We start from the raw sequence: 24295 nt of genomic DNA, 5'->3' as shown, positions 1-24295 counted from the left end.
ATTCGTCTTTTTGTTTTTAATGAGACTATTTTTATAACTCAAACCTGCAATCATTGAATCTCTTGCCAAAGTCATACCTTGGCAAAAAGACATGTCATTTCCCAAGCTACGTAGTTTCCATCTGTGAAAGAAAATGCAGTTTAGCCAAAACGGTTCCTGAAATTGGCATAACTCCTCACTTTGGTACTTAAGATTTGAAATCTATGGAAGTGATCCTTGAGTTTGTCCACCATCAAACATCTTGGTCATTCCGAGAAAAACCTATGTTAAATAAGGATCAACATGACAAAAATAGGAGTATTTTTGTCATTTGATCTTATTTAACCAAGATTTTTCGCAAAAGAACCAAAATGATTGAGGGCAAACATACTTAGGGACCACTTCTATCGATTTTAAATCTCATAAATCAAAGTGAGGAGTTATGCCAATCTCAAGAATTATTTTGGCTAAATAGATGCCAAATCATTGACAGTTTGGTTAGACTCAAACAAAACAATTCAATCTACATATATTTTTCATTGCTTTAAGATATACTTTACATCTAAAGGCTTATCAACTTACACTTAACACCTCATATTAAGCTATATAAAAGCAGCAATCAACTTAGTTTCTCAACTACACAAAACTAAGCGTGTAATTAAGTAATTATTTACATTGTAACTAGCTAAAATTTTACAGACCCAAGTGTTTGAATCAACCTCAAAGACATGGAACCGATGTACACAACCAAAAGCCCACCTCCCAACACCCCATCAAGCCTCATACCTCTTCTCGGTAAAACCACGAGTGCCCAAAGCAAGCCGATGGCCAAGAAACACACCGTCTCCAAGAGGTATGGATCGCTCTGTATCAAGACGGGTGATGGAAATTTAGACCAAGCTGAGCCAACAAGCGATAATCCTAATCCAAACAGAGTGTTGAAGATAGGGCCAGCATAACATGCTGAAAATGCAATCTGAGCTCCTTTTGTTCCACCATTCAAAGCCATTGTCAAATTGGTTATCAAATCTCCAAGTGAGTTGCCCCAAGCAAGGACTGTTAGCCCTAAAATTGAAGGACTCACACCTAATATGTACCCTAATGAAACTAACAACCCTACCAATTCTTGAGCTGTAAGATAACTCCAGGTAATACTCATTACAAACCCCGCAGTAAGCCAAGGAACTAAGGACTTTTTTGGTGGGCTTGACTTCTCAGTTGTAAAAAAAGCAACAATCCCAAAAGTGATTCCAAAAACCAATCCAATAATATAGATTGCAAGCTTTGTCTTGAAGCTAACATTTCCAAATTGATGGTTCCAAAGTGTTGACAAAAGCACTGGTGCTAGTGTCACTGAAGCAACTGCATATGGCTTACACCATCTTTCTTCACAGACTACAGGAATAGTCAATCTCCTGGGCAGATAAAGTGGCAGCTCAAGTATGAAAATTAGCGTGCGAAAAAAAGCCGATGATATAAGATTACAGCAGCATTTCTTGACTTGTACTACTTCAGAACTGCCTTGCGCGGCTCCTTCCTCTGCAGCACTGAGATCTTCCTCTTCAATGCTGCTAAGAATTGGCACAGTCAAGTCACTCTCATTGCTCGAATTACAGCTCAATTCAAAGCATTTCTTCCGACGTGTGCGTGAAACGTAAACCACAATCACATAGACAATATAGAGTGAAGAGAAAGCCATTGCAGCCCACACATCTATTTCCTTGCGAATCAAGATAACACCCAAACATACAATGACCAAAAGGTAGAAGCACATATCTCTCACAAAGTCCGATTTGTTAACTCGAATGCGCCTTTTGCGCATCGAAATGCTTAAGATTCCAACCACAACACACGACACAAAAGAAGCACCACCCAAAATTGTATTAAGACCGATTTCGCCATTCCCGCCACCCATAAACGAAACAAGACTGGAAAACACATCATTGGCGCCATTGCCAAGAGAAAGCAGAGTTACCCCAGCAATTGTTGGGGACAATTTTAACAGCCTAGATAAACTATCAAGTGAAGAACAAAAGTACTCAGAAGCTGTGTTTCCCATCAAATAGAACAAAACCAGAAGCCAAAGAAACATACAGCAATAACCCAATTGAGGAAAAGTTCCAAACTTGCAGTAGAAAATGTTAAGATAGTTTATATAGCCTTGGGAGACACATGGGTTTTTGGATTTAAGGTGAAAGCACTTTGCTTTGTAGTCATCTAAACTAAGAAAACCCTTGCAATCTAGTGAACCAGAAAATCTGGAAATCCCAGAAGTGCTTATCTCAGAAGTGCTTAGAACCGGAAAATCTGAAGCTTCAAAATGTACAATCAAGAAAGCACATCCCACTAGCAGAAACGAGATGTTCAAGAAAATTATGTAATTTTTGTACTTTGGTAAGAAAACTAAGGTGCCCATTAGAGAAATTCAACTAAAAGTAAAAATAAAAAATAAAAAATAAAAAATAGTAGAGAAATTGATTGAAATTGAATCTACCTTTATGATCGTGCTCCAGAGCAATTGGAGAAGATCATGAAAACCCAAAAATTAGGAAGAAATTCAGGAAAATATACAAAAATAAAGGGGTGGAAATTAAAAAGGATGGAGGGTTTATGAATTTGATAAGCTCAAAGGTCTCTGTTCTTTCTATGTGGAGAGTAGTGGTCTGAGTTTCCACATTGTGCCAATTTGGGCGACAGATGTCGAATGATGGTGCCGTTGGGGCCCATCACCGTGTTATGAAAAGTGGTCCCCACGATAAAGCTACAAGTGGGAATTTGGTGGACGTCGGCTTTCAAAGTGAGTTAAGCGTCTGATCTGTGGGAACAAAGAGACCCCACGATATCAAGACTTGCGTCGTACTCAAAGCTCCAACATCAATCCTCCCCTCCTTGCCAATGTGCTTTACATTTTACTTTCTTAATAAATTGTTTGTGGATCACGTTCTTTGATAAATGGCAAATGCTTCCACTAGTCTGTTTCACGTCACTTTTCGTCTTAAGAAAAAATTATTCTAGCATTATTTCGTCTTAAGAAAAAGTTATGTAACTAGTTTGTTACGCTACATTCTTAAATTTATTATTTGAATAAAATAATGTCACATCCCGGTCTTGGTCCCCATCACATTCTGGACTCGACTTCATCGTAACACGATATTGTCCGTTTTGGGCTCCGATCACGTCCGGGTCACCCATTCTGGGAATGCTCTCGCGCGAACTCGCTTAACTTTGGAGTTCCTACGGAACCTGAAGTCAGTGAGCTCTCAAAAGGCCTCATGCTAGGTAAAGATGAGAATATACATATAAGGCTTACACGATTCTCACCCTTAACGGTATGGAATCTTACATACAATGTTTTAATAAATAATCATTTAAATACAATATTTTAATACATAATCATTTAAAACATTCATTTAATTATTATTTTTATTTATACTCCAACTTTAAACTTCAATCTCAAAATGACATACATTTTGGACATAAATTTGATGAGAAATCCCCAAGTGGTATTAGCCAATTTATTCTGAACTTGTACGTCATTATCAATTTTTTAAATGAACTTTAATTTTAATCAGTTAACTCCCTAACTTTTATAATTAGCCAAATCATCCTTGCTGTTGGATATATATATATATATATATATATATATTTTTTTAAATTTTCCATTCATTATTCTGTCCATCTCGGTATTTATGAGGGCATAAAGGTCATTTTGCACCTCACCAAAACCCAATCCCAGTTGATGCTTCAACAGTGTATGTGCCTTCCTATTCTATCAACAACGAATCAAGGCTGAATTTTGATGAGAGCAGGGAATTAGGATCGATTTTGATGAGAGATAAAATGAATTCTTTGTCCTCAATTTTTCTTGCAGGGGCAGCACGTGACCTAGATGGACGAAATAGTGGATGGGAAATTAAAAAAATCTAAGTGATTGGATGATTTGGCTAATTGTGAAAGTTCACAGGGTTAATTGGTTAAAATTAAAGTTAAAAATAAAATAAAAATAAGAGTGACTTACAAGGTCTCAGGGAGTAAATTGACTAATATCTCAATCCAAAAAACACAAGTAGAGATCTCATTAATGGAAATTTTAAAACACTAACCATTTTCTAACATATAGCCTTGGAGTGGATAACTCCTATATTCAAAAGATTATTAAATTTGATAAACTTTCGTAATCAAGAAACCATTGATGGCACGAGAAAGATTATTATTAAATTTTAAAGAAAATTATACTTATTCAAGAACACATAAGTCTTACTCGTCAGATTAAAAAGTATCGAAAATACGAAAGATAAACGAAAAAACAAGAACATGAAGTTGAGCACTCTTGAAAGAAAAAGAAATATACAAACGAGAGCAGAAATCCAACATAAAAAATGTAAAGCCTAAAAAGTATAAACCTGTAAAATTAACTTATGACAAGTGAGTTGTTATTGGCATATTGCCGTTTCATAAAGGTTCTCTTGCACATTTTTGTAATAAAAAAAATGATAAAAAGAATGAACGCATGATGATTTTTTTTATCGCTACTAGAAAAAGATGAAAGCTTCTTTAAGCTTGTAAATTATATGAAATCCGAATTATGTTAAAAAGATTCCTGGTATCAAACCGATTCCAAAAATTCAGAAAATGTTTTCGAAATTGGAAAGAAAATTTGATTCCGAGAATTTCAAACATGACCCGTTTAAGCATTACTCAAACGGGTGATGTTCTGTTCGTCTACTTATTGGGCCGAGCTCGGCCCAAAAAGAAACTCTTTAAAAAACTTGGGCCAAAACATGTAAGCTTGACCCATCTGCCATCCTCAAACCCCAAAGAAAACTATTCGATAACACCAAGAAACCAACCAACCAAACTGGAGAGACTTTCCCAACCCAATTCGTCGTCGTCGATTACACCGAAGCATTTTCTTCTCCCTCATTCCCTCCCTGTAATATCTCTATGTGATATTTGACATCAAAGATTCAAAATTTGATCAAATGGGTTCTGCTTCTGCTGCTGCAAATATGGCGTCTTTGATTACTTTCGTCACTGTTTCTTCGACAAGATTGAGTGTCCATGACAAGTTTTCATTTGGGTTTCATCACAAACGTGGTGGGTCGATAGCCAAATTTGCTGCCGCCATCTCTCCCAACGGCTCTGTTTCTCCTTCTTCTTCACATGGGGTAGGCCTCTGTTTCTTCACCTCTATCACTTTTCCTTCATATTAATTTATTTCCCTGGAAATTTTTGTATTTTGAGCTGTTTATTTGTTTTTAATTTCTTTTTAGTTTGATGGGTTAATTTTGTATCAATTTTTGTTTTTGTTTCTGTGGGTTGGCTACGTTTTTAATGATCAACCTCTAGTGTTGGTTGAATTTTACTATTGATTAATGTGGAAGTTCCACCAAATGACTCGTACAAATTGATGTTGGCTGGACATTTGGAATGGTAACGGAAGACATGGGGTATTGGGAGCTAAAACTTAGCGCAAAACTGAGTGCACTGGCGTTTTAGGGTTCATACAGCCGAAGGCTTTGTTGCTATTGTTGTTACAGCTAAATGATTTTGTATTAAAATCTTAATTTTGACTGTTTCTAAACGGTAATGGGTTTGAAGTAAGTTCATTTATTAATTTGAGGCTCGTCTGGTACGTTTGTACTTTATGTTTTCACAGATTTGATTCGTAATCTCCAAAGTATATAATTCCATAACCTAGTATAGCATTTGGTCCTTATAACTAAGGTTTTTCGATTGATGGCTTATAAGCTTTTCTCAGCTTCTCAGTCATTTTTAAGAATGTGCACGTGCATATCTAGGAGGATTGTTGAAGTTAGGGATTGGAAGGAAATGAAAAGGGGTGTCTTTTTATCAAAAGATGAGGTCAAGATAATTTTTTGAGGAAGCTTCAAGGCCTTGCCTAGATTGCACGTCTGCGTTGAGTTCCAATTGACGAAGAGTTGTTTAAAACAGTTGAAATTATACTGTCTTATTTGAAAGGAAGCCTTTACCTAGGAAAATATCAAAGCTTGTTAGGGTTTTTTTTTTGTTCTTTAACTACATAAATTGTGCATTGAGATGATTTCTTAGCCTGAATGAGTAAAACCAGGGAAATGTGAGAATGTCACATGATTGACGGAAAATGATGAAATAAGGTAATGAATTTGGATGGAGTAACATAATCAATCAATGTACGCTTGGGTGCGTGCTTAACGCAAGGATATGTTGACTTTCTTTGTAACAGATTGCTGGTTCCTTTTCCTTCTCACGAATAGTCTATTTCAACATATAGTACAATTTAATTTGGCTCCTTAAATAGTTTATTCTATCTAGAGTTCTATTTCTTAGTGTGCATGAATATGCCAGTAGCTGTTTGCACATTGTACGGATCGAAGACAGAAGACTTGCACTTCTGTTACTAGTTAAAATTTGGGGTGCCTATTCGTCCATAATATGTTTATCGTGGGTCTAAATCTCTTACAGCATTTATTTGATCTTGTAGTCTGGGTGCTCAGCTGGCGATGCGGATAAACAAAGAAGTAGTCTTGCATCTCTGTTCTGTTATGACAAGTCTGTACCGGAAGAGAGAATTGAGAAGCCTGTTGGGATATCCTTGACTGAGAAATTCATTGGAAACAAACCACGATGCATTGATTGTGAAGCCAAAGGTGCAGTCCTTTGCACCACTTGTTCTGGTTCAGGCCTGTATGTTGATTCAATATTGGAGAGCCAGGGTATTATTGTCAAAGTTCGCTGCCTAGGTAATTAGCTTATCTTCTCCTAACTGAGTTTATATGTTGACTTGAAAAAGAAAAAGATGCTTGCACTTGATTGTCAAATATTAAAGTTTTATACTGTTGATTTGAGTATGTATGGCCAATGAGAATATGCTAACGCAATAGTTGCTCCATGTAGGTTGCGGGGGAAGTGGCAACATTATGTGTGGAGAATGTGGTGGCCGCGGGCATCTAGGATGACCTTACTGGTTCGTTTATCTTCCTTGGATTTGTTGTATGTGCAAGTAACTTGTATTAGTCATGAAGCCTTCTCAAATTTTTTGTGGCTGATTACACGATGAGTTAACATTGAAGTGTAGTAGTATCGAATTTGATTCATTTACTTTGAAATGGTATTTTTCCTCAGTTTTTATGTGCTCTTAATCACGTTGAATGTTCAGAACTACATATCATTTGCAGAAAACTGGGTGATGTTACTTTTACGGTCATTTTATACAGTGCTCAACAAGAATATATGAAGTTTGATGGAGAAACAAAGAGGATTGCATGTACCTGTTATATTTTCGTAAAATTTCTATGTACAGATCGCAGTTTAGTTTGGAAAATGTAGTATAATCAACAGAAAAATGCTACGTACTTAGTTTCATGGTCCGGTAAGATGTAGTCTAAGATTTTCGACATATACAAACACGAAAGTTACAAGTTTCCATGTTTAGCTCGTCTGATCTATTTCTGTTATGGTACTTTCTGATATATGCCTCTTGAATGATTTGAGAATGAGTCTCTAGTCGACTGCTGCTGCGATAGGCTTGATTACTTGTTGATAGCTTAGCTTGCAATTGTTATGCCTGAAATCTCCGGAGCTCTTCAATACGAGCAGGTATGGTCGAATCAAATCTAATGCTCCGCGGATCGTCTGCATACGCCACGTAGTAAGACGAGACGCATGCTTGTGGCCATGCCATAGCAACCTTACACTGAATCACATACATCAAAGACAAAGTTAAAACACATTAGTGTTTTGATATTGCTAAGTTTACTGAGGAAGGATAAGTACCATGAAGTATCCGATGAAGAATGCGTATATTGAAACTTCTGTAGCATAGCTCTTGTGAATTATAAGAGCCCAAGTCCCGCTCACTAGGCTGCAGATTGCACCTGCTGCCACCCCAGAAAGAAAACAGAACGATCCGGTGAGATCCCGGTCGATTAATTCTTTCAGTCCTTCGTTCCCGAACATCTCCCAAGTATCCGACGATGCCTGCACAAACCCCTTATTGTACGCTCCTACGTGCACAAAACCCCAGCGATTCCCATATATCACCAGCGTCGAAGCCATTCCTGAATAGCAGTTGGCACACGAAAACAGAAACTCGTCTGTATCCCCTGCAGTCAGTTTCATGGCTCGGGCTGAACCACGGACAACCCCAAGAACCGGGACCAAGATGGAGCCGATGCAGATGCTCCCAGTCAAGTGCTTAATGGTGTCACGAAAAGCCTCATTCGTGTCAATCTCTGTTCCAAATGTGAAGTTCATATACTTGATTCGCGAGACGGTAACTAGCAGCGTGTTCTTGATTACTTGCATCGTCCATGCCATGCTTAGCAAGATTAGTGCGATGAACAGGGCTTTCCAACTACTCCTGATAGCAGTGGCTCTTCCAATGCCGGACACCAAGAGACACGAGTAAAGAATGCTGACGGAAATTGATCGGATGACTAATGTTGTAGTCTTCGGAGGAGGAAAGGCAGTGGAAACTGATAAAACTCGAATTGCGTAGTCAAAACGGGGACTGACCCAACAGGCATACAGAGACTGAACGACGGCACAAACGATTGCAACCATACCTGCAGCCAAACTCGCAGGAGAACTTATGTCTATAAGTAGTACACCGACCGCACATGTTAGCAAAGGGCTAAGCCAGAACGCTGCCTTGAAGGCTTTGGAAGGGCTTGAGCTAGTGATCCACTGCCATATGAAAGTAAAAATTGCAGAGCACCCAATTGCAGTGAGCAATGGAGGGTAATACTCAAGGGGTCGGAAATGGTGAGTGCGAGTGTTGAAGATGAGAACATAGAGCGTAAGGAAGATTATGAAGATCGTGATGAGGATCAAGTGCAAGTAAAAAAGAAGCTTAAAGAGCCTCCTGAGAAATTGTCCGGCTGTGGTTGTTTCAGGTGGAAAGTTGCTAGGTTCTTGCTTCTGCATCCACAGAAATTAGAAAATGAGTCCGATGTATTGATTAACAAGATCAAAGAAGACCGAGAAAATCGACATTGGGAAGAAAGATGCAGCAAGAAAGAAGAAATAAATTGGTGACAGAGATGAGAGCCAGAGAAAGAAAGATTAGAGAGAGAACCTTGATTAGGTTTATGGAGGAAGGTCTGAGTTCTGCTTCTTGAACTTGTACGTGGATGTTCTTGGTAGTCTCTAAACTTGCCATAACTCGATTCACATATCTTAATGGCTTCAAAATTCCGAAATCAACTGTCCTTTCTCTTACAGAAGTTCTAGGAAGGTTTCTACCACTTTCTTTGCCTCCAAGTTTCAACAAAATCAGATGCACCGAAAATTCCTGCACTTTGAATTAAACGTTCTTGCGTCCGCATCCACAGAAACTGAACCGGATGTATCAAGATCAACGAAGACAGACGAAAATGATGTCGGAAAGAGGTAAACTGCAAGGAATCTGTTATTCTAATCATCTGAAAGGAGTAACAAGAAATGTGTGTGTGTGTGTGTGAGAGAGAGAGAGAGAGAGAGAGAGAGAGAGAGAGAGAGAGAGAGAAAGCGTGTTGATGTGTATACAAGAATATATGTAAGTCAATTGTTCCCAATTCTACTGTTGCTTTCTCTTGTTAGATATCTGTGATTTCCTTCGCTTCCTTTGGCTCCAAGATTCAACAAATCGATTTAAAAATACGACAGACTGATCAAGTCTGTCTTAATACTTCGTCAATTTTTCTTCAGTTAAGATTAACTTGTTGGTCACGCAACTCTCGCTCTTCAGTCTGTCTTAATACTTCGTCAATTTTTCTTCAGTTAAGATTAACTTGTTAGTCACGCAACTCTCGCTCTTTCCCTCTCTCTTTGCATCATGGGTTGGCTAGCTCCACATGGGCGTTTAGGTTTTGCTAATTAGGCAGGTCAGCAAAGGTGACGTGATCCGCAAGAGCTAAACCAACTTCTTGCCCTGTGTTTTCCCTCGTGAGGCAGTTGGGCTACATTTTTTTTCTTACACACCCTTTATTAGTTTCTGTTTCTTAATCTTCTTCAATGACGGTGTGAGAGATAAAAAGAGTGTGGGGATTGCACCAGTACCCCTCACAAAATGTGCAGCAGTAAGGAAAAGAAGTTGTTTAATTTGTTCAAAAGAAAGAGATGATTGTTAGTTTTCTCTCCTTCGTGAGAGTTCTCCTTTCCTTCGTGAAAGTTCTCACCGTCCGCATGTGAGTGCATATCCAGCTTCTGTTCTCCTCCTCCCTTCCACCGATCCTAGCTATGGCTAGGGTTGGTGGTAGCCCCTTGCTCCTCTTGTTTTCCTTTTCTTTCCTTTTGTCCCTGCTTGTTTTTTCCTCTACCTTTTTGTTGGTTCGACCTTCTCCTCTTCTCTCTGCTGCCTTTGGTTTCCCTTCCTCAACTCCCCTTTCTTCCTTTCCTTTTCCCTCCACCTACTTAATTTTCATCACACCACACCCTACCCTTTCCACTTGGCTCACTCCTCCAGTGCTCACATCCTCTAGATCGGCTTCCACTAATCCACATAGTGAACGCAAATCTTCGCGATTCCCGTTTAGGAGGGAGATGTGTACAGTTTCGGATTTTTTTGATGCTCGGATGTTCTCACCACCTTGTTGCCTCAACTTGGCCTGGTTGCCTTTGTTGCTCGTAGGTTGTTTCCTGCAAGCTTCCTTCGATTTGTGCTGCTGATCTTCGATGTGCTCTTTGGCGGTTGTTGAAGCCTTCTTTTTATCCACTTTAGGGGCTCGATTTAGCTTGCTTTTGGGGCAACTGGTTCGAGTCTAGAGGTTCTGCAGATGGCAGCAGCGGCGGACGATGCTGCGGCAGAGGTTGCAAGTTGTTTGTTTTTTTTTCTGTTTTCTGTTGGGCTTGGTTTTGTTGTACTTTGGAGGTCCATAATTTTGTTGTTGTGTTTGTGTTAAATGTGGGCCTCTCTCTTGTAATTGTGTGTTGTTGGTAATAAAACAAGCAACCCAATTTATTAAAAAAAAAAAAAGAAAAAAAAAGAAAAGAAAGAGATGATTGTTTGGTTTAACCACTGACTTAGCTTTAACTACTTCTAGGGCTAACATAATTACAGGGTTGCCCTTCAACAATATTTGGGGGGATGTTCAATTTCCAGGTTCCAACTACTTACCAGGAAATGCTAAGGTGAAGTTGAACTGCTACTCTATACATTTTGTTGGTACATGGTTTGGGCCACGTATTTTTGGGCTTCATTTTGGGCCTAACATAGAAATATGTCAACAAAAAAAAAATGAGGTTGAGTCCTTGTCCTTTTAAAGGGCTCCCTCACCCTTACTTTAGAGACTCTGCACTTTACTCTCTTAAAGGCTCTCATGAGATAACCGGCGAAACAACTCTATGTGGATTACGTTCAGTTCGTACTTCAACTGTTCAACATACCTGAAAATACACTCAAAAAGTTGATACAGAACAGACTACAAAATGTTAGAGGAAATTACAAATATTCATCATGAGCACTTGCAAGGGCATGTATGATGAATTTGTAAATGACTCATTCCAACTAGTCATTTGGAAAGTTCTCCCACATGTCTTTCTCGTATGTAATAATTCATAGTTCATTTCTCATTAACTTGGCCTCAATCACATGAAACTTGAAAATCTCTCACCAAACCGTAACGTAAATATTATGAGTTACACAATCAAATCAAAACCTATCCAAGGCATCAAACAAGCCTAAATAGTACTAAACTGAAACTGACCATTCTTTTAGTGTTTTAAACAATTTACATAGCACAAATATACTGTTAGTGTGATATTCATTCTCAGTGTACAATGTTATGTGGAAAAAACCTACACATATAATTATATTATACGCACAAAACAACATAATAACAGGTGTACTCATATCATAAAAAGTCATCATTTTATCAAGTTCCTGTCATTGCTAAAAAGCTAAGCCAGTTAACCAACGCTTCAACAGAATACTAATTAAAGCCTTAAAAGGTCTCTCCTCACCCAACAAGAATAGACTGAGTGATACATCATACATCTGCATCGCCTTCTCTTCAAAGCAAGGAACCCAAACTTTTATCTAACCCCCCCCCCCCCCCCCCCCTCTCTCTCTCTCTCTCTCTCTCTCTCTCGCTCCCCCACACGCTTCCCAGTCTCTCCTTTATTTTATTCTCCAACCTCATTAGCTTTGCAATTAGCACTCTCTCCTTAACCATTTTAATTTTAACTACCCTCTCTCTCTCTCTCTCTCTCTCTCTCTCTCTCTAAACATTCATCCATGCCCAAAATCTTCAGAAATGGCCATCAAAGTTTGTGTGATATCTTTCCTCCTAACCTCAGTTCTCTTCTCTTTACTATACATCCCAACTAGGTTAAAAATCCCCATCCACAACTTCAAGCCGGTCATAAACTACTTCAACTTAACCACCATATCCAACACCAGCAACACCAAGCCATATCCAGTGACATTTGCTTACCTAATCTCTGCATCCAAGGGCGATTCCATGAAGCTAAAACGCATGCTGTACGCCCTATACCATCCTGGAAATTACTATCTAATCCACATGGATTACGGTGCACCAGAAGATGAGCACAGGGACATTGCTGACTTCGTGGCTGGAGATCCAGTTTTTGGGCAAGTTGGTAATGTTTGGATTTTGGGAAAACCTAATTTGGTCACTTATAGAGGACCAACAATGCTTGCTACTACTCTTCATGCGTTGTCTTTGCTCTTGAGGACTTGGGATTGGGATTGGTTTATCAATCTCAGTGCTTCTGATTATCCTTTAATCACTCAAGATGGTATGGTGAGTGCTTTTTTTTTTTTTTTTTTATTTTATTTTTTGTTTTTGCTGCAATTAAATTATTTTTTTGTGTTGGGGTTTTTCTTAATTTCTTTCATCCTTACTTTTTTACTTAATTAATTTTATTAAAATTTGTTTAATTTCAGATATGATCCATGCGTTTTCTGATTTGCCAAGAGATCTCAATTTTATACAGCACACCAGTCGCTTGGGTTGGAAGCTGTGAGTCTTTCCTTATTTTTTTGTTTAATTTAGTAATTTCATCGCCTACAATTTTTGTTTAGCACTAAACTAATTAAGTTTGACTAGAACAATGTACTCGTTCTCCGCTGTTGTTAAGATTAAAATAGAATTATCGCCCTGATTAAAAGAACAATTAGTACTTCCGTACTTGTACATTGTTAAAACTAATTACTGGTCTTGCAGGAATAAGAGAGGTAAGCCAATGATAATAGACCCAGGACTGTACAGCCTCAATAAATCAGAGTTGTGGTGGGTAATTAAACAAAGGGCTCTCCCAACTGCTTTCAAGCTTTACACAGGTTCAACCCCATCTCCCAAATCTTTTCTTATTAAGAATTATTAATTTCGTTAATTAAGTTGATAATTATAAATTAGAGAAAAACCAGTAGCAAATAGATATCTTTTGCTTTTATTTGTGGGTAATGGTACTGCAGTATCACGTGAACTTCTGAACAACACGCATGTGGTTTATGCATTTTGTATAGGGTTTATATAAATCAAATCTTGAACTTGATAAGTACTGTTAAGTACTTTTCCTGTTTATAAAATGAAGTGCACATGTCAAGGTTAGTTTAGATGCCGGAATCTTAAAACTGAATGAGCAAATTCTTCCTACTTTTTTTTTTTAATTTTTTATTTTTTAAATACAAACGATATTACTACACTAAATTAGAAACTATAAGGGAGGGTTTGAACCAGAGAATAATGGGTTGAATGGGTTGAAGAAGAATGCCTTAATCACTATGAGAATGCACCGCTTACAAATTCGTCATACTAATTCAGGATTAATTTTCCTTAGCAAGGAAAAAAGTGCATTATTTAAAGGTAGCCATTTATCAAATTTTAATGAACCAAGTATTAATGAGTACTAATTGATTATTAATTTTTCAATGTATTGTATATCTCCTTCTACCGCTTATATCATATCTCTATCATCCAAATAGAATATTTTTATATATATAAAGGGTTTGTTACTTAGAATGGTTTTATAATGGCCTCTGAGATTAGCATAACTTTTCACTTTGGTCTTTGAGATTTAAAATCGATGGAAGTGATCATTGAGATTATCCACCATCAATTATTTTGGTTATTTTGTGAAAACTTCCGTTAAATTGAGAGTATTCTTGTCAAAGCAACTCCTCCACTTGAATTGACGATTTCTTCAATTTAACGGAAATTTTTCACAGAATGATAAAATAATTGACAATATTTGAAACCGTTTTTATGGATTTTAAATCTTAAAACCAAAATGAAGAGGTATACAAATTTCAATAACTATTTAAGCTGAAATGTCAATCGGTCAACGAGCTACTTTATCTAACAAGTTAATAAAAAAACTAGGGTAGAGAACATTCCAGTTGGAAACCCATGATGAGTCCATAACAAGACGAAAGATATGATTAAATTTATGGATTATAAGTAAGTTGTGGTCTTTTCGTTTGGGGCATACTTCAGATGTCCTTTTCACCCTTTTCTTTATTTCCACTTCTTGGGGTAGGTTTGTGTGACAGTTCATTTTTATCATGATATTGTATGCATCACGTTTCTGATGAACATGCTTTGGCATTTTTGCTCTCTCCACCTAACCATTGTCGGCTGGACCAAACTACTGTTCAACACTCCACACACCTTAATCGCAACACAAAAACGTTAGAAGTTTAAAAAGATATTGGCTAATCAGATATACAATCTCAATTTCTAAATTGTTTAAAGTTGAATATCGACAACATGGCCATAAAATATTTGGCGATATTGCAAGAAAATATTGCAGACATTAAAAATAAATCATTTCAATGATTGACATTGAGATTTGAAAACTGATCGTTTAGCTAATGCTCCTAATTTTAAACCCAACATTTTCTTAATTAACCTGGTTAAGAAACTTTCTTGTTTTGGGGGTTAATTCTGGTTGAACTCTTTTTACTGCATGTGGTAATATGGTGTAGATCGAGTAATAAGCACTGGTTAACCAAAAAGAGTAATAAGCGTTGAAGAGACAGCAGAGCTATGTCAGACAACCAGACACCTGCAATCTGCATGCACCACACATTTAAATGATAAGGCCTTTAATTTACTGGGAATGCACGTGTTATCTTGCTTCTATAGATTCTTTGACGGAGTAATTTCCAATATATACGCTTGTTTATTAAACACATAAATAAATCGATGGCTTGCAAATATGGAAGTTTATATATTGTATTAAAAAAATATTGAACGCACTCATTTTGTTAATTAAAATTGTAAAATATTGGTTTGGAGTGCCTCTAGGGTTATGTATTTGAGCTTCCTTTATTTTTTTTAATACCAGATTAAACCTTATAATGGATTAGTTATAATAATTTAATTTGAATTCGCATTCGGTAAAAATAGAACCTAAAAGCTCTTATTATGAGTGAAAATGAATAGTACTACGGTCTAAATTTGAGATTTCTTTTACTAATAGAATGAAGCTTTTGTACTGCCCACGTTGCTATGAAATGATCGGCAATGTGGCCGCTAATGTGGTTCGAATAGCAACATTGTTACTAAAATGACCATATACACTTACTTATATTGATGATTGTGTCTTGCTTTCAATCCAGGTTCAGCTTGGACAATTTTATCAAGATCTTTTTCCGAGTACTGCATAGTAGGGTGGGACAATCTGCCAAGGACTCTCCTCCTCTACTACACTAACTTTGTCTCATCACCGGAAGGCTACTTCCAAACCGTAATATGCAACTCCGAATACTACAAGAACACCACGGTCAATCATGACCTTCACTACATTACATGGGATACACCTCCAAAGCAGCACCCGAGGTCTCTTGGACTCAGAGATTTTAGAAGAATGATTCTAAGCAACCGTCCATTTGCTCGAAAGTTCAAGAAAAACGCCCCGGTTCTAAACAAAATCGATCGTGAACTTCTTAAACGACGTCGTGGACAATTTGCTTATGGGGGGTGGTGTTCTGGGAGTAATGGGAAGACGCAAAATGTATGCTCGAGTTTGCAGAGTGAAAACTATGGCGTTTTAAGGCCCGGACCGGGGTCTAGGAGGTTGAAATCTTTGTTAACGAAACTCCTCTCCACAAGGAACTTCAAGAAACAACAATGCAGATGATTCCTTTAGCCAAAAGGAATAAATTGTATGCTTTTAATTAGTGTTCTACATGATTTTTTGAAAATTGGGGTTTTTTTTTAAATATTTTATACAGAATTCTAAAAGGTGGTAGTCGTGTGCCAGGCAGACGCCTATAACTTAGGCGTCTGGGCAGGGCACTAAACAAGCAATTGAACACATTATATTGCCCCTCTATTATCTGTTTATGGTGTTTTTTCTTGTTCAACACAATTCTTAGCGTCTTACAATTGAGTGGGCCTCAAATATTTGTTTGAGTCCATGGATCATATGCAATTGTGCTGGGATGACTCGAGACCAATATTTCAATTAGGGGATTATTTTTTGGTAAGAGGTTATCAACTTTATTAGTTAAGATCATTCACTTTTGCATGGAGTTTTTGATAGCGATCGCTATTTGATTTAGGGTTTAGGATTAGCATCCAACAATACATAATATCGTATTTATTAAAAAAAAGTTTCGAGTACGAGTTATGAGAGTTTACTCGAAACTTTTTGGTTGAATCATTAAACTTTGCCTGTCCAAAATTAGTTTCCATTTAAGGACAATGTTAGGCCAATCAAATGTGTAAATCAAATGACGTGTCATCAGTAAGAAATAAACACGTTAATCAACACTTAAACAAAAATGCTCTCTTAAAAATTTAGTCTCTTTAACATTACTCTTAAATTAATGTTTTTCAATGCTATAACCCGCTAGGGAGATTAAAAAAAATTAAAAAAAAACATGGAAATTAGAGCATGATCACCGATTAGCCAACTTTAAAAGTGGATTTAGACCGTTGCCTGCATTTCTGCATTTTCTGGAACCTAAACCTAATTTTGAATTTAGATGAAATCGCAGTCAGAGTAAATTAATTATATAGTCCACACCCCATAGACAACAACGGCCATTTTTCTTCCAACTTTTTCACGCATTATTTCAAGTTCAATTCAACTAATTAATAAAAAAAAAATCTTCATATGAAATACCCATGAGAAATTAAAAAAAAACAAAAATAATACATCATCAGCTTGCAGCTAGCAACTTAACGAGTAACTACGTACTTCACCAAGAGAGTGCAACAAAAAATACACCCCATACAGACGGATCACCCTACATAATCTGGTCAGAGAGCGACGGCAATCGCCGGAAAAAGTTTACCGGAACCGACGGCATGTCGTCACGGAACCGTGGGTGGCGCAAGTAGTAGAACCCTGACCCTAACACAAAGGCCTTGAAAGGAACCATGTAAAACACCAAAGAAGCTACCAAGCAAAACACCACAAATATTCCCGTTGCCCTTGGGTCCCTCCAATTAAACAGGGCTTCCAAACGCTCCCCCTGGGCTGCCACGTCACCCAAAAGTGTTTGGGCCCTACCTCCGAGGGCTCGCAGTCGATCATATCGGATACGAACTATATCCGCCGGTCGCGTGGACGGAAACCCATCGAGCTCCTCATCCAGCTCGTCCGGGCTCACCGCATCGACGTACGACATCCTTGGGTCCATATTATGTGGGCCCCGTTGACGATACCGCGACCGTACCAGTAGGACCAAGAAGGCGTACATGAACACGGTGGGTAACAACAAGTGCGGACAAACCACAACCGCCACAAGCAGCAAGTGAACTAAAACAGTGGTGGGCGGGTGCATCCACGTGCGGATTCCATCGAGCCAACGGGCCAATGTTGCCACACGTGACAGGCACCCCACCACTCGAAACCAATTGGCCTTGCTTCTCCTCATGCTCCACACGTGTGTGTCCGAATCCAACATGAACTGAACCACCTCTTGTCCCAAAGGCGGCTCGGACCTTGCAAGCCGAGCCGTAACAATCCGCATAGCCGTGTGCCTCAAAATATCTTGCTGCGCCGGACCTAGCGGGCGCACGTAGTGCATCCTAGGAAGCATTGGTGACGTGTAAGCTTGGATCAGACTAATCCACGATGAGCATGAGAATCTAACGGCTATCTCAATCTCTCCCATTTTCTTGGCCCCACCAGGAAGCAACACCGTAAGGGAATATGAACTCATGTACACACGATTAACATCCAAAGTCGATAGCCGCAGACGGATCTTCCCGACCCGAATATCCTTCTCGAGTTTTCCCGCTTCATCGCTCTTGTACCTTCCGTTATCAAAAACTCCAATAGTGAGAACCGTACAAGGATCGTATACGTCCCAAGTGTACTGCTCGTTCCACCGTGGATTAAACCGGTCGAGAATGGTTCGGGTCCGGACCCACTTCGGCCCGTATTTGGCAACCACGTAAGTATCGGTGGTCCCACGCACGCCATTTTTGGTCTTCACCGGTAGCAAATTGGTGGCCCCGCGAATACCAACTTCCAGCAACCCAATCGGCGGTTTCGCAAGCTGCTTCGCCGCCGCTCTAACATCGCTGGTTACGTGCGCCGCCTCATCCAGCACGTGATACCCGCCTTCCAAACAAACTCGCAGATGTATTCTTCCCGCGTAAGGACGCGTCTCGTCGCCGACCAAATTGAACCACATGGACTTTGGCTGGGCTCGATCATCGATCCTCCTCTCGACACTCGGCACGTGTACTTTGGCATGGCCCACAGACTGCCCAATAGTTACGTCTTCAACGGTCAAAAGCAGAAACGGCTCAAACGGCTCGGCTGCCACAAACACCAAGTCTTCGTTCCAAGTTGGGTTGGCGGAGCTCGAGGACGTGGACCCTACGGCCGTCCTACTGGTCTTGAAAAGCTGTGGACCCAGCTGGGCTTTCACGTAAAGTTCGGGATTTCGAGCCTTGGGCTTAGCTTCGGATCCCGAACCTAGCTGCAGATCCTGGGTCTGGATGACCGTTAGTCTCAAATACCAAAGCTTTGGAGACAGATACACCTTGGCTCGGGTCTCCGGTATCAACCCGCCTGAATCGGACTGCCACGCCTCCTGAAACGCCTCGTCCGCCTGAGTCCCAATCCACACCGCCAGCATGACGTCATTTCCCGCCGACTTCTCGGACTCCAGAGTGTACCATTGAGGAGCCAGAGGACTGTCCGGGGGGACTCGCTTCGGCACCTCCTGCAGATCGAACGACACGGTCCCGAGGCAGCTCTCTGTTTTAACCGGCGGTTCGTTTTCCTTCTTCTCCTCCGCCTCCGCCCATACGGAAACTTCCAGCGACGTCGAATTCAATCCTTCCTTGTCAAAAGCAAATACTTGATCCCAATCTTTGCCGTCAATCTGAGTCTTGGTTTTGATGCTGTGCGTTCCGATCGCCAGCTTTGCGTAAACGGATTCGGTGCTGGTAGGACCCGCATTTGCTCTCTTGGATTTGACGACCCGGACGTATAGGAACGGCATACGATCGACGAGATCGTACGCGCTCCGGCTCCGATCCCGAACCAACGGCTGAAGCTCGAGCTCGCTGATTCCGCCGTTGATCACTTGCGCGTTCTTCTCTTTCTCCGTTTGCTTTGTTTTCTCCGCCACTGCGTACGCGATTGGCGGATTTTGAACCTCCGGCGGCGGAGCTGGTCGTGTGGCAGCAGCTGAAGCCTCCTCAGCCTTTTCCGGTGGATTCGGCTTCTCCTCCGGTTTCGCCTCCTCCTTAGGCTTTTCTTCTTGTTTATTGTCAGTCTCCTCTTTCTTTTCCTCTGTTTTCGCCGCAGCAGCCTCTGGATTTTGATCCTCTGATTTTGGATTCTCGGGCGGCTTCTCCTCCGTCGCAGGCTGAGTATCAGGCTCTGCCTCCTGCTTCTTCTCCTCCTCTGCCGGTGGGGGCGCGGGAGGATCTTCGTCAATGTAATAAATCTTCAATCCGACCTCGCCCTTGATCTGAGAAAACACGCTCCGCTTCTCCAGCGGAAAGTAAACCAGCGCCGCCGCATCAGATTTCACAAAAGTATTTCCCGGAATCTTTACTTTTCCGAGAAAAGTGCTGCGCTTGGCGGCCTTCTTGTCGTTGTAGATGTTGATCTCCAGCATCTCGGTGGCCATGGATTCGCTGTCGTTGACAAGAAACTCTAGCTTCTCGTCCCACTCGGGGTTGAGATCTCGCTGCTTCGTCTTCGTCCGCCGCCGCTGCCCGTCGTAGTCGACGATCGCATAGGCGCTCGCCGTCCCCTGTCCGTCTTTCGGCATTAGGTTCTTGGCGTTGCACACTTCCACGATCAGCTTGCGGGTCGCCATGTTTGTTTCCAGAGACAGAGAGGAGAGAAATTGATGAAGATTTTAGAAAGAGAAAATGGTGAAGAAATATTTGAGAGAGAGAGAGAGAGAGAGAAAGATGAGTGAGAGGGTGTTACTGACTTACTCTTATGATAAAGAAGACGGACCGGAAAATTGAAAGGGGTTTTAAAAAGAGGTGGGGAGAGCGGGGACACGTCAGCAGGGCTACGTAAGACAAGGTTGGCCGCGTGGCGGGATCTTGGGGCCCGAGAGATGTTGGATGGATTGTGGGGGCAATAGTAGCGTGGGTTCCTGAGAGGGCTGACCACCGTGCCTAGTGCTGCTCTGCAGAGCAAGAAGGGATTTTTCGATCGGTTTTTATCGGAGGGATAATGTTTCTGATTATTTACAAATTTTTCCATTTATTCATAATTTAGGAGCCGGTACTTAATTATTTTGTTTTCAAATTTTTATATTTTCTGCAATCTCGTTTGAAAATTTAAAAAATAAAAACGAAATGATTATCAAAGGACAATTTAACTACCAATTTTCATTTTAATACTTAATCATGAAAGTACATTAAACAAACTAATTAACATGGCGTCACATATATGAATCAATGTTACAAAAATACACAATGTTGTGAAATCATTCATTAAGAGACCAACATCTGAGATAGCAAGTTTTCTCTCACATTTGATTACTATTCCTTAGCTTTTAAGGAATCCATTCATCGTGATTGTAAGCGACGGATTTTTCTCAATTTTTTCTCACTTGGTAGCATAGGACTGAGGAAGAAAGATTGAGAATAAGAACTATTTGATTTGATTCATTTCCAATAGCTATGAGATGATTATCTTCATTTTATCAACCGATACTTTTCTTGCACTTGTAGCTTTTCAAGGTTGAGAATGCAGCTATGTAACATCTCCAACGAAAATTGAAGTATTACACACTTGTGTCAAATTTACAAAACAAAAACCACATAATACGTAAAATGACATTGTAGGGTATGCATGATTTATTGTAGTAGTTACATGCAGTTGGGCATGCACGATTTATTGTCTGCAATTTTTGTTTTTTTAAGATGCAGAATTGATTTATATATATACATATATATATATATATATATAATTCTTTATCTTTCTACAACGGCTTTATTTCACCGAACATTGCATTCTATTCCTTTCTACTTTTAAAAAGATACAACATAAGCCAAAATCTATCTTATTTTCATGTCAAAAGCATATATTAGTCGGTTTTCTGCTACAATTGTGTTGTTGCAAAAGGTTTTTAAGTTGTAACTGGGACATTATCATTTGAGCAGAAATATTTACCTTCTCTTTTATTTTTTCAATACAATGACAAAGAAACAGATTCGAACGTGAAATCACTTCAAAGATAGTTAGTCGATGTTGAAAACCAGAATCATACAAGCTTTTACCATTTTGTTTCTATGAATGCATTTACCAGCATCAACACGTACAAAAAATGAGTGTAGCTAGCGGAGATGAGAATGCTTCGTTGGATGTATGATCACACGAAAAAATGATGATGTATAAGGTAAAGTACGAGTGACCTGTAATTGAAGATAAGATGAGTGAAAATGGATTAAGGTGATTCGGAAAAGTGAATCGAAGACCTACAAATGCGTCAGAGCCTCGAGATGTGGAGTACTTGGAGTTAATGAAAAACTTAGCGTAATACTGAGTGCAATAGAATAATTTTTTTTTTGTTGTTGTTGTTGAATGCTTACAACTTAATTTACTTACAATATTAGAGAAAGATTTACTTAGAAAATCCATTAGGCCACATTGGTAATTATACATTAACGAAAGATTCGAATTATCGTAACTTGATACAAAATGCAAGTAAAATATTAATAATTATATATAGACATGAAGATGCTCATAAGATTTTGGTTCATTTGGCTTATTTGCCCGTACGCACAAACCCCTTTTTTATTTTTCTTTTAGAGGCAGGTAAGGTAAGTGAACTCTTGCAGCCTTCTGCAAAAATGAACGTTGCTTTGTTCTTGTGCTCCATAATATATATACTTTGCTTAGTCACTAAGGAAACAGATTTAAAAAGTTGGTCTGAACTTTAGCATTTTTTAATAAGCACTTGGGTATTAGAAAAAAAAAGAAAAAAGAAAAAAAAGAGCACTTGATTGGAGAAGATCTCAAGAATCCAAAGACGGTGGTGTACTGTGTACATGCAAATGTTCTCAAAATGTTTTTTATTTTCTTTGCCAAGAAAAATAGTTGAACTATAAATAAATTGTGGTGGGAGAAATGTGTGTATATATGAAGGACATGCAGTTTGCATTAAACTATCTAGTGCCAAAGCAATTAAAAAAGAATAGTACTTGATTACTCAAGACAAGTATAAATTCTTATTCAAATCTTTTTGTGTCCAACTCAAGAAACTTCGTGTTTAGGATCGGAACTGGTTAGATTATGAATTAATATGTAAATATCATTTTGTAAATAATCAGTTAAAATTAAGATCGTTTAATAGATAGAAGGTTTGTGATAGTTGATTGACTAAAGGAAGGAATGTTTATCTATTTACCATTGTTAATAATCTATTTGCTTAGTTTTAATTGATTTGTTTTTGTAGAGGTGATCTTTATAGAGTGATTTATAAATGTTCAATTTTAATTTTAGCACGAAATTTCATGAATCAGCTGCATAGAATTTTGAGTATAAATTCTTACTCATCTTTGAGCAGTCCAATATTGTTCATTAATAGACCATTAACATTGGATGTGAAGGATACAATCAAGGGCATCTGCCCTGGGCTCCAAAACATCCCAAAAGATGAAAATTTTGGGTGTTAAAAAGCATGTTGTGAAATACTCAAGCCTAAATATTGCGTATAAAACATAAATTTAACCTACCCCAATACCAAGGAAAATAAATGAACCTTTTTATATAAATATCTGGCTCCGCCCTTTGGAATTTGGATACGATTTCTTCTTTAATCTAAATTTCAGGACAAGTGCAGGCACATTGCTTGGGGTTTAGGTGGTTGATGCATCACTTATAAAGTCCAAATATTCCATATGTCCTTGTATCATTATGAACTTTCCTTTTTCTTCCAACTCATAGTGGCTGAGTTAGGCACGATACACGTTGAATGAGGGGTCTTGTTCTCTATCTTGGTCGCGCGTAAATGGTGTGACCTTCTCTCTTGTGCATGCATGGTAGCTGATCCTTTTAGGGTTCTTGGGCCTGTTGTGCTTTTTGCTTCTCTTGATTTAACTCGTCTTTTAATCTGAGTTATCGCTTTGACCTTCTTTTGGTATCAACATGTCACAAGCTACATTATATAGAGACTTAAAAAAACAGGTTTTCAGTCACTACGAAGGTCGTGACTTAAGATTAGAAACTATTGTGACTACTAAAAATGTATTAGTCACAACATATTTAGAAATATCATAAAGAAATGACAGAGAAATACGGTCAAGCTAATCAAATAATCAAATTAATTGAAAATTGTTTTTACAAGAGAAAACCATCTATAAATCCATCAAGCTAAGTTGAAATCAATAGAAAACCACCATGCTAAGCTGGTTCGTACATCTAGGAATTTCCAATTCAGTTCTTAAATACTAAGAATGGAGAAAAGATTCCACAACAATCTCTGAAGCTGGATGCATTAACTATGCTGCTATATTTCTGTTGCTGATAAACTGCTACTGCACAAGCATTCAAGTTTTGAGATCCTCTCCGACTACTCCTCAAAACTGCATTTACATGCAGATGGTATCGCTCTTCTTGGATATCGTCCATCATCAGCGGAAGCTTCCCTCAGAACTTGGAAAACTTAGAATCCATCTATCTGAATGCCAATCTTCAAACCTGAATAAAACAACAAGCATAGCAAGCAGCATACAAGAAACTGATTAGATAAGGCAGCCAACTAAATCTAGGATCAACTGCACGAAAATGTTCCTAACGACGAATTGAGTGCTTTATCCAACATCAGTATCACAAGAACCAATCTTCTCTCAGTTGAGTCAGTTTCTAACATTAAGTAAAATGCATTTCAATGATTTAATTTAAGTAATTATAACTGGATTGC

General features: G+C 38.9%; 4 protein-coding genes and 1 pseudogene across 9 annotated transcripts; 2 read left to right on the top strand and 3 right to left on the bottom strand.

The window, feature by feature from the left end:
• Window positions 1–496: 496 nt before the first annotated feature.
• LOC137746175 (cation/calcium exchanger 2 pseudogene) lies at window positions 497–2449 on the bottom strand (annotated as a pseudogene). Its single transcript, XR_015954529.1, has one exon. The product of XR_015954529.1 is annotated as a cation/calcium exchanger 2 pseudogene (transcript).
• Window positions 2450–4807: 2358 nt separating this feature from the next.
• LOC137745280 (uncharacterized) lies at window positions 4808–9536 on the top strand. 4 transcript variants are annotated; one of them, XM_088681974.1, is made up of 4 exons: window positions 4808–5147; window positions 6464–6722; window positions 6877–6946; window positions 7579–9536. In XM_088681974.1, the coding sequence occupies exons 1-3, from the start codon at window positions 4962–4964 to the stop codon at window positions 6936–6938; spliced, it is 507 nt and encodes a 168-aa protein (XP_088538100.1). In that variant the 5' UTR covers window positions 4808–4961; the 3' UTR covers window positions 6939–6946; window positions 7579–9536. The 4 variants fall into 4 exon arrangements, with proteins under 4 accessions (XP_088538100.1, XP_068341310.2, XP_068341309.2 ...); XM_068485209.2 differs by lacking the exon at window positions 7579–9536 and adding an exon at window positions 7197–7413; XM_068485208.2 differs by lacking the exon at window positions 7579–9536 and adding an exon at window positions 7158–7413.
• On the bottom strand, window positions 7224–9649 carry LOC137745279 (uncharacterized). Of its 2 annotated transcripts, XM_088681972.1 has the most exons (4): window positions 9203–9649; window positions 9059–9158; window positions 7756–8901; window positions 7224–7675 (listed from the first exon to the last, which is right to left on the bottom strand). In XM_088681972.1, the coding sequence occupies exons 2-4, from the start codon at window positions 9140–9142 to the stop codon at window positions 7541–7543; spliced, it is 1365 nt and encodes a 454-aa protein (XP_088538098.1). In that variant the 5' UTR covers window positions 9143–9158; window positions 9203–9649; the 3' UTR covers window positions 7224–7540. The 2 variants fall into 2 exon arrangements, with proteins under 2 accessions (XP_088538098.1, XP_068341307.2); XM_068485206.2 differs by lacking the exon at window positions 9203–9649 and having other exon boundaries at window positions 9059–9179.
• A 2284-nt stretch (window positions 9650–11933) lies between these two features.
• On the top strand, window positions 11934–16299 carry LOC137746164 (beta-glucuronosyltransferase GlcAT14A-like). The gene is made up of 4 exons (XM_068486248.2): window positions 11934–12720; window positions 12869–12944; window positions 13149–13264; window positions 15548–16299. The coding sequence occupies exons 1-4, from the start codon at window positions 12216–12218 to the stop codon at window positions 16066–16068; spliced, it is 1218 nt and encodes a 405-aa protein (XP_068342349.2). The 5' UTR covers window positions 11934–12215; the 3' UTR covers window positions 16069–16299.
• Window positions 16300–16979: 680 nt separating this feature from the next.
• LOC137746244 (C2 calcium/lipid-binding plant phosphoribosyltransferase family protein) lies at window positions 16980–20361 on the bottom strand. Its single transcript, XM_068486320.2, has one exon. The coding sequence runs from the start codon at window positions 20225–20227 to the stop codon at window positions 17183–17185; it is 3045 nt and encodes a 1014-aa protein (XP_068342421.2). The 5' UTR covers window positions 20228–20361; the 3' UTR covers window positions 16980–17182.
• Between the last annotated feature and the right edge of the window lie 3934 nt (window positions 20362–24295).

The sequence above is a fragment of the Pyrus communis genome, chromosome 12 (assembly GCF_041283825.1).
Source record: "Pyrus communis isolate YQ-2024b chromosome 12, ASM4128382v1, whole genome shotgun sequence".
NCBI lineage: Eukaryota > Viridiplantae > Streptophyta > Magnoliopsida > Rosales > Rosaceae > Pyrus > Pyrus communis.
The sequence above is the reverse complement of the archived record's forward strand: the minus strand, read 5'-3'. Positions and strand labels throughout refer to the sequence as shown.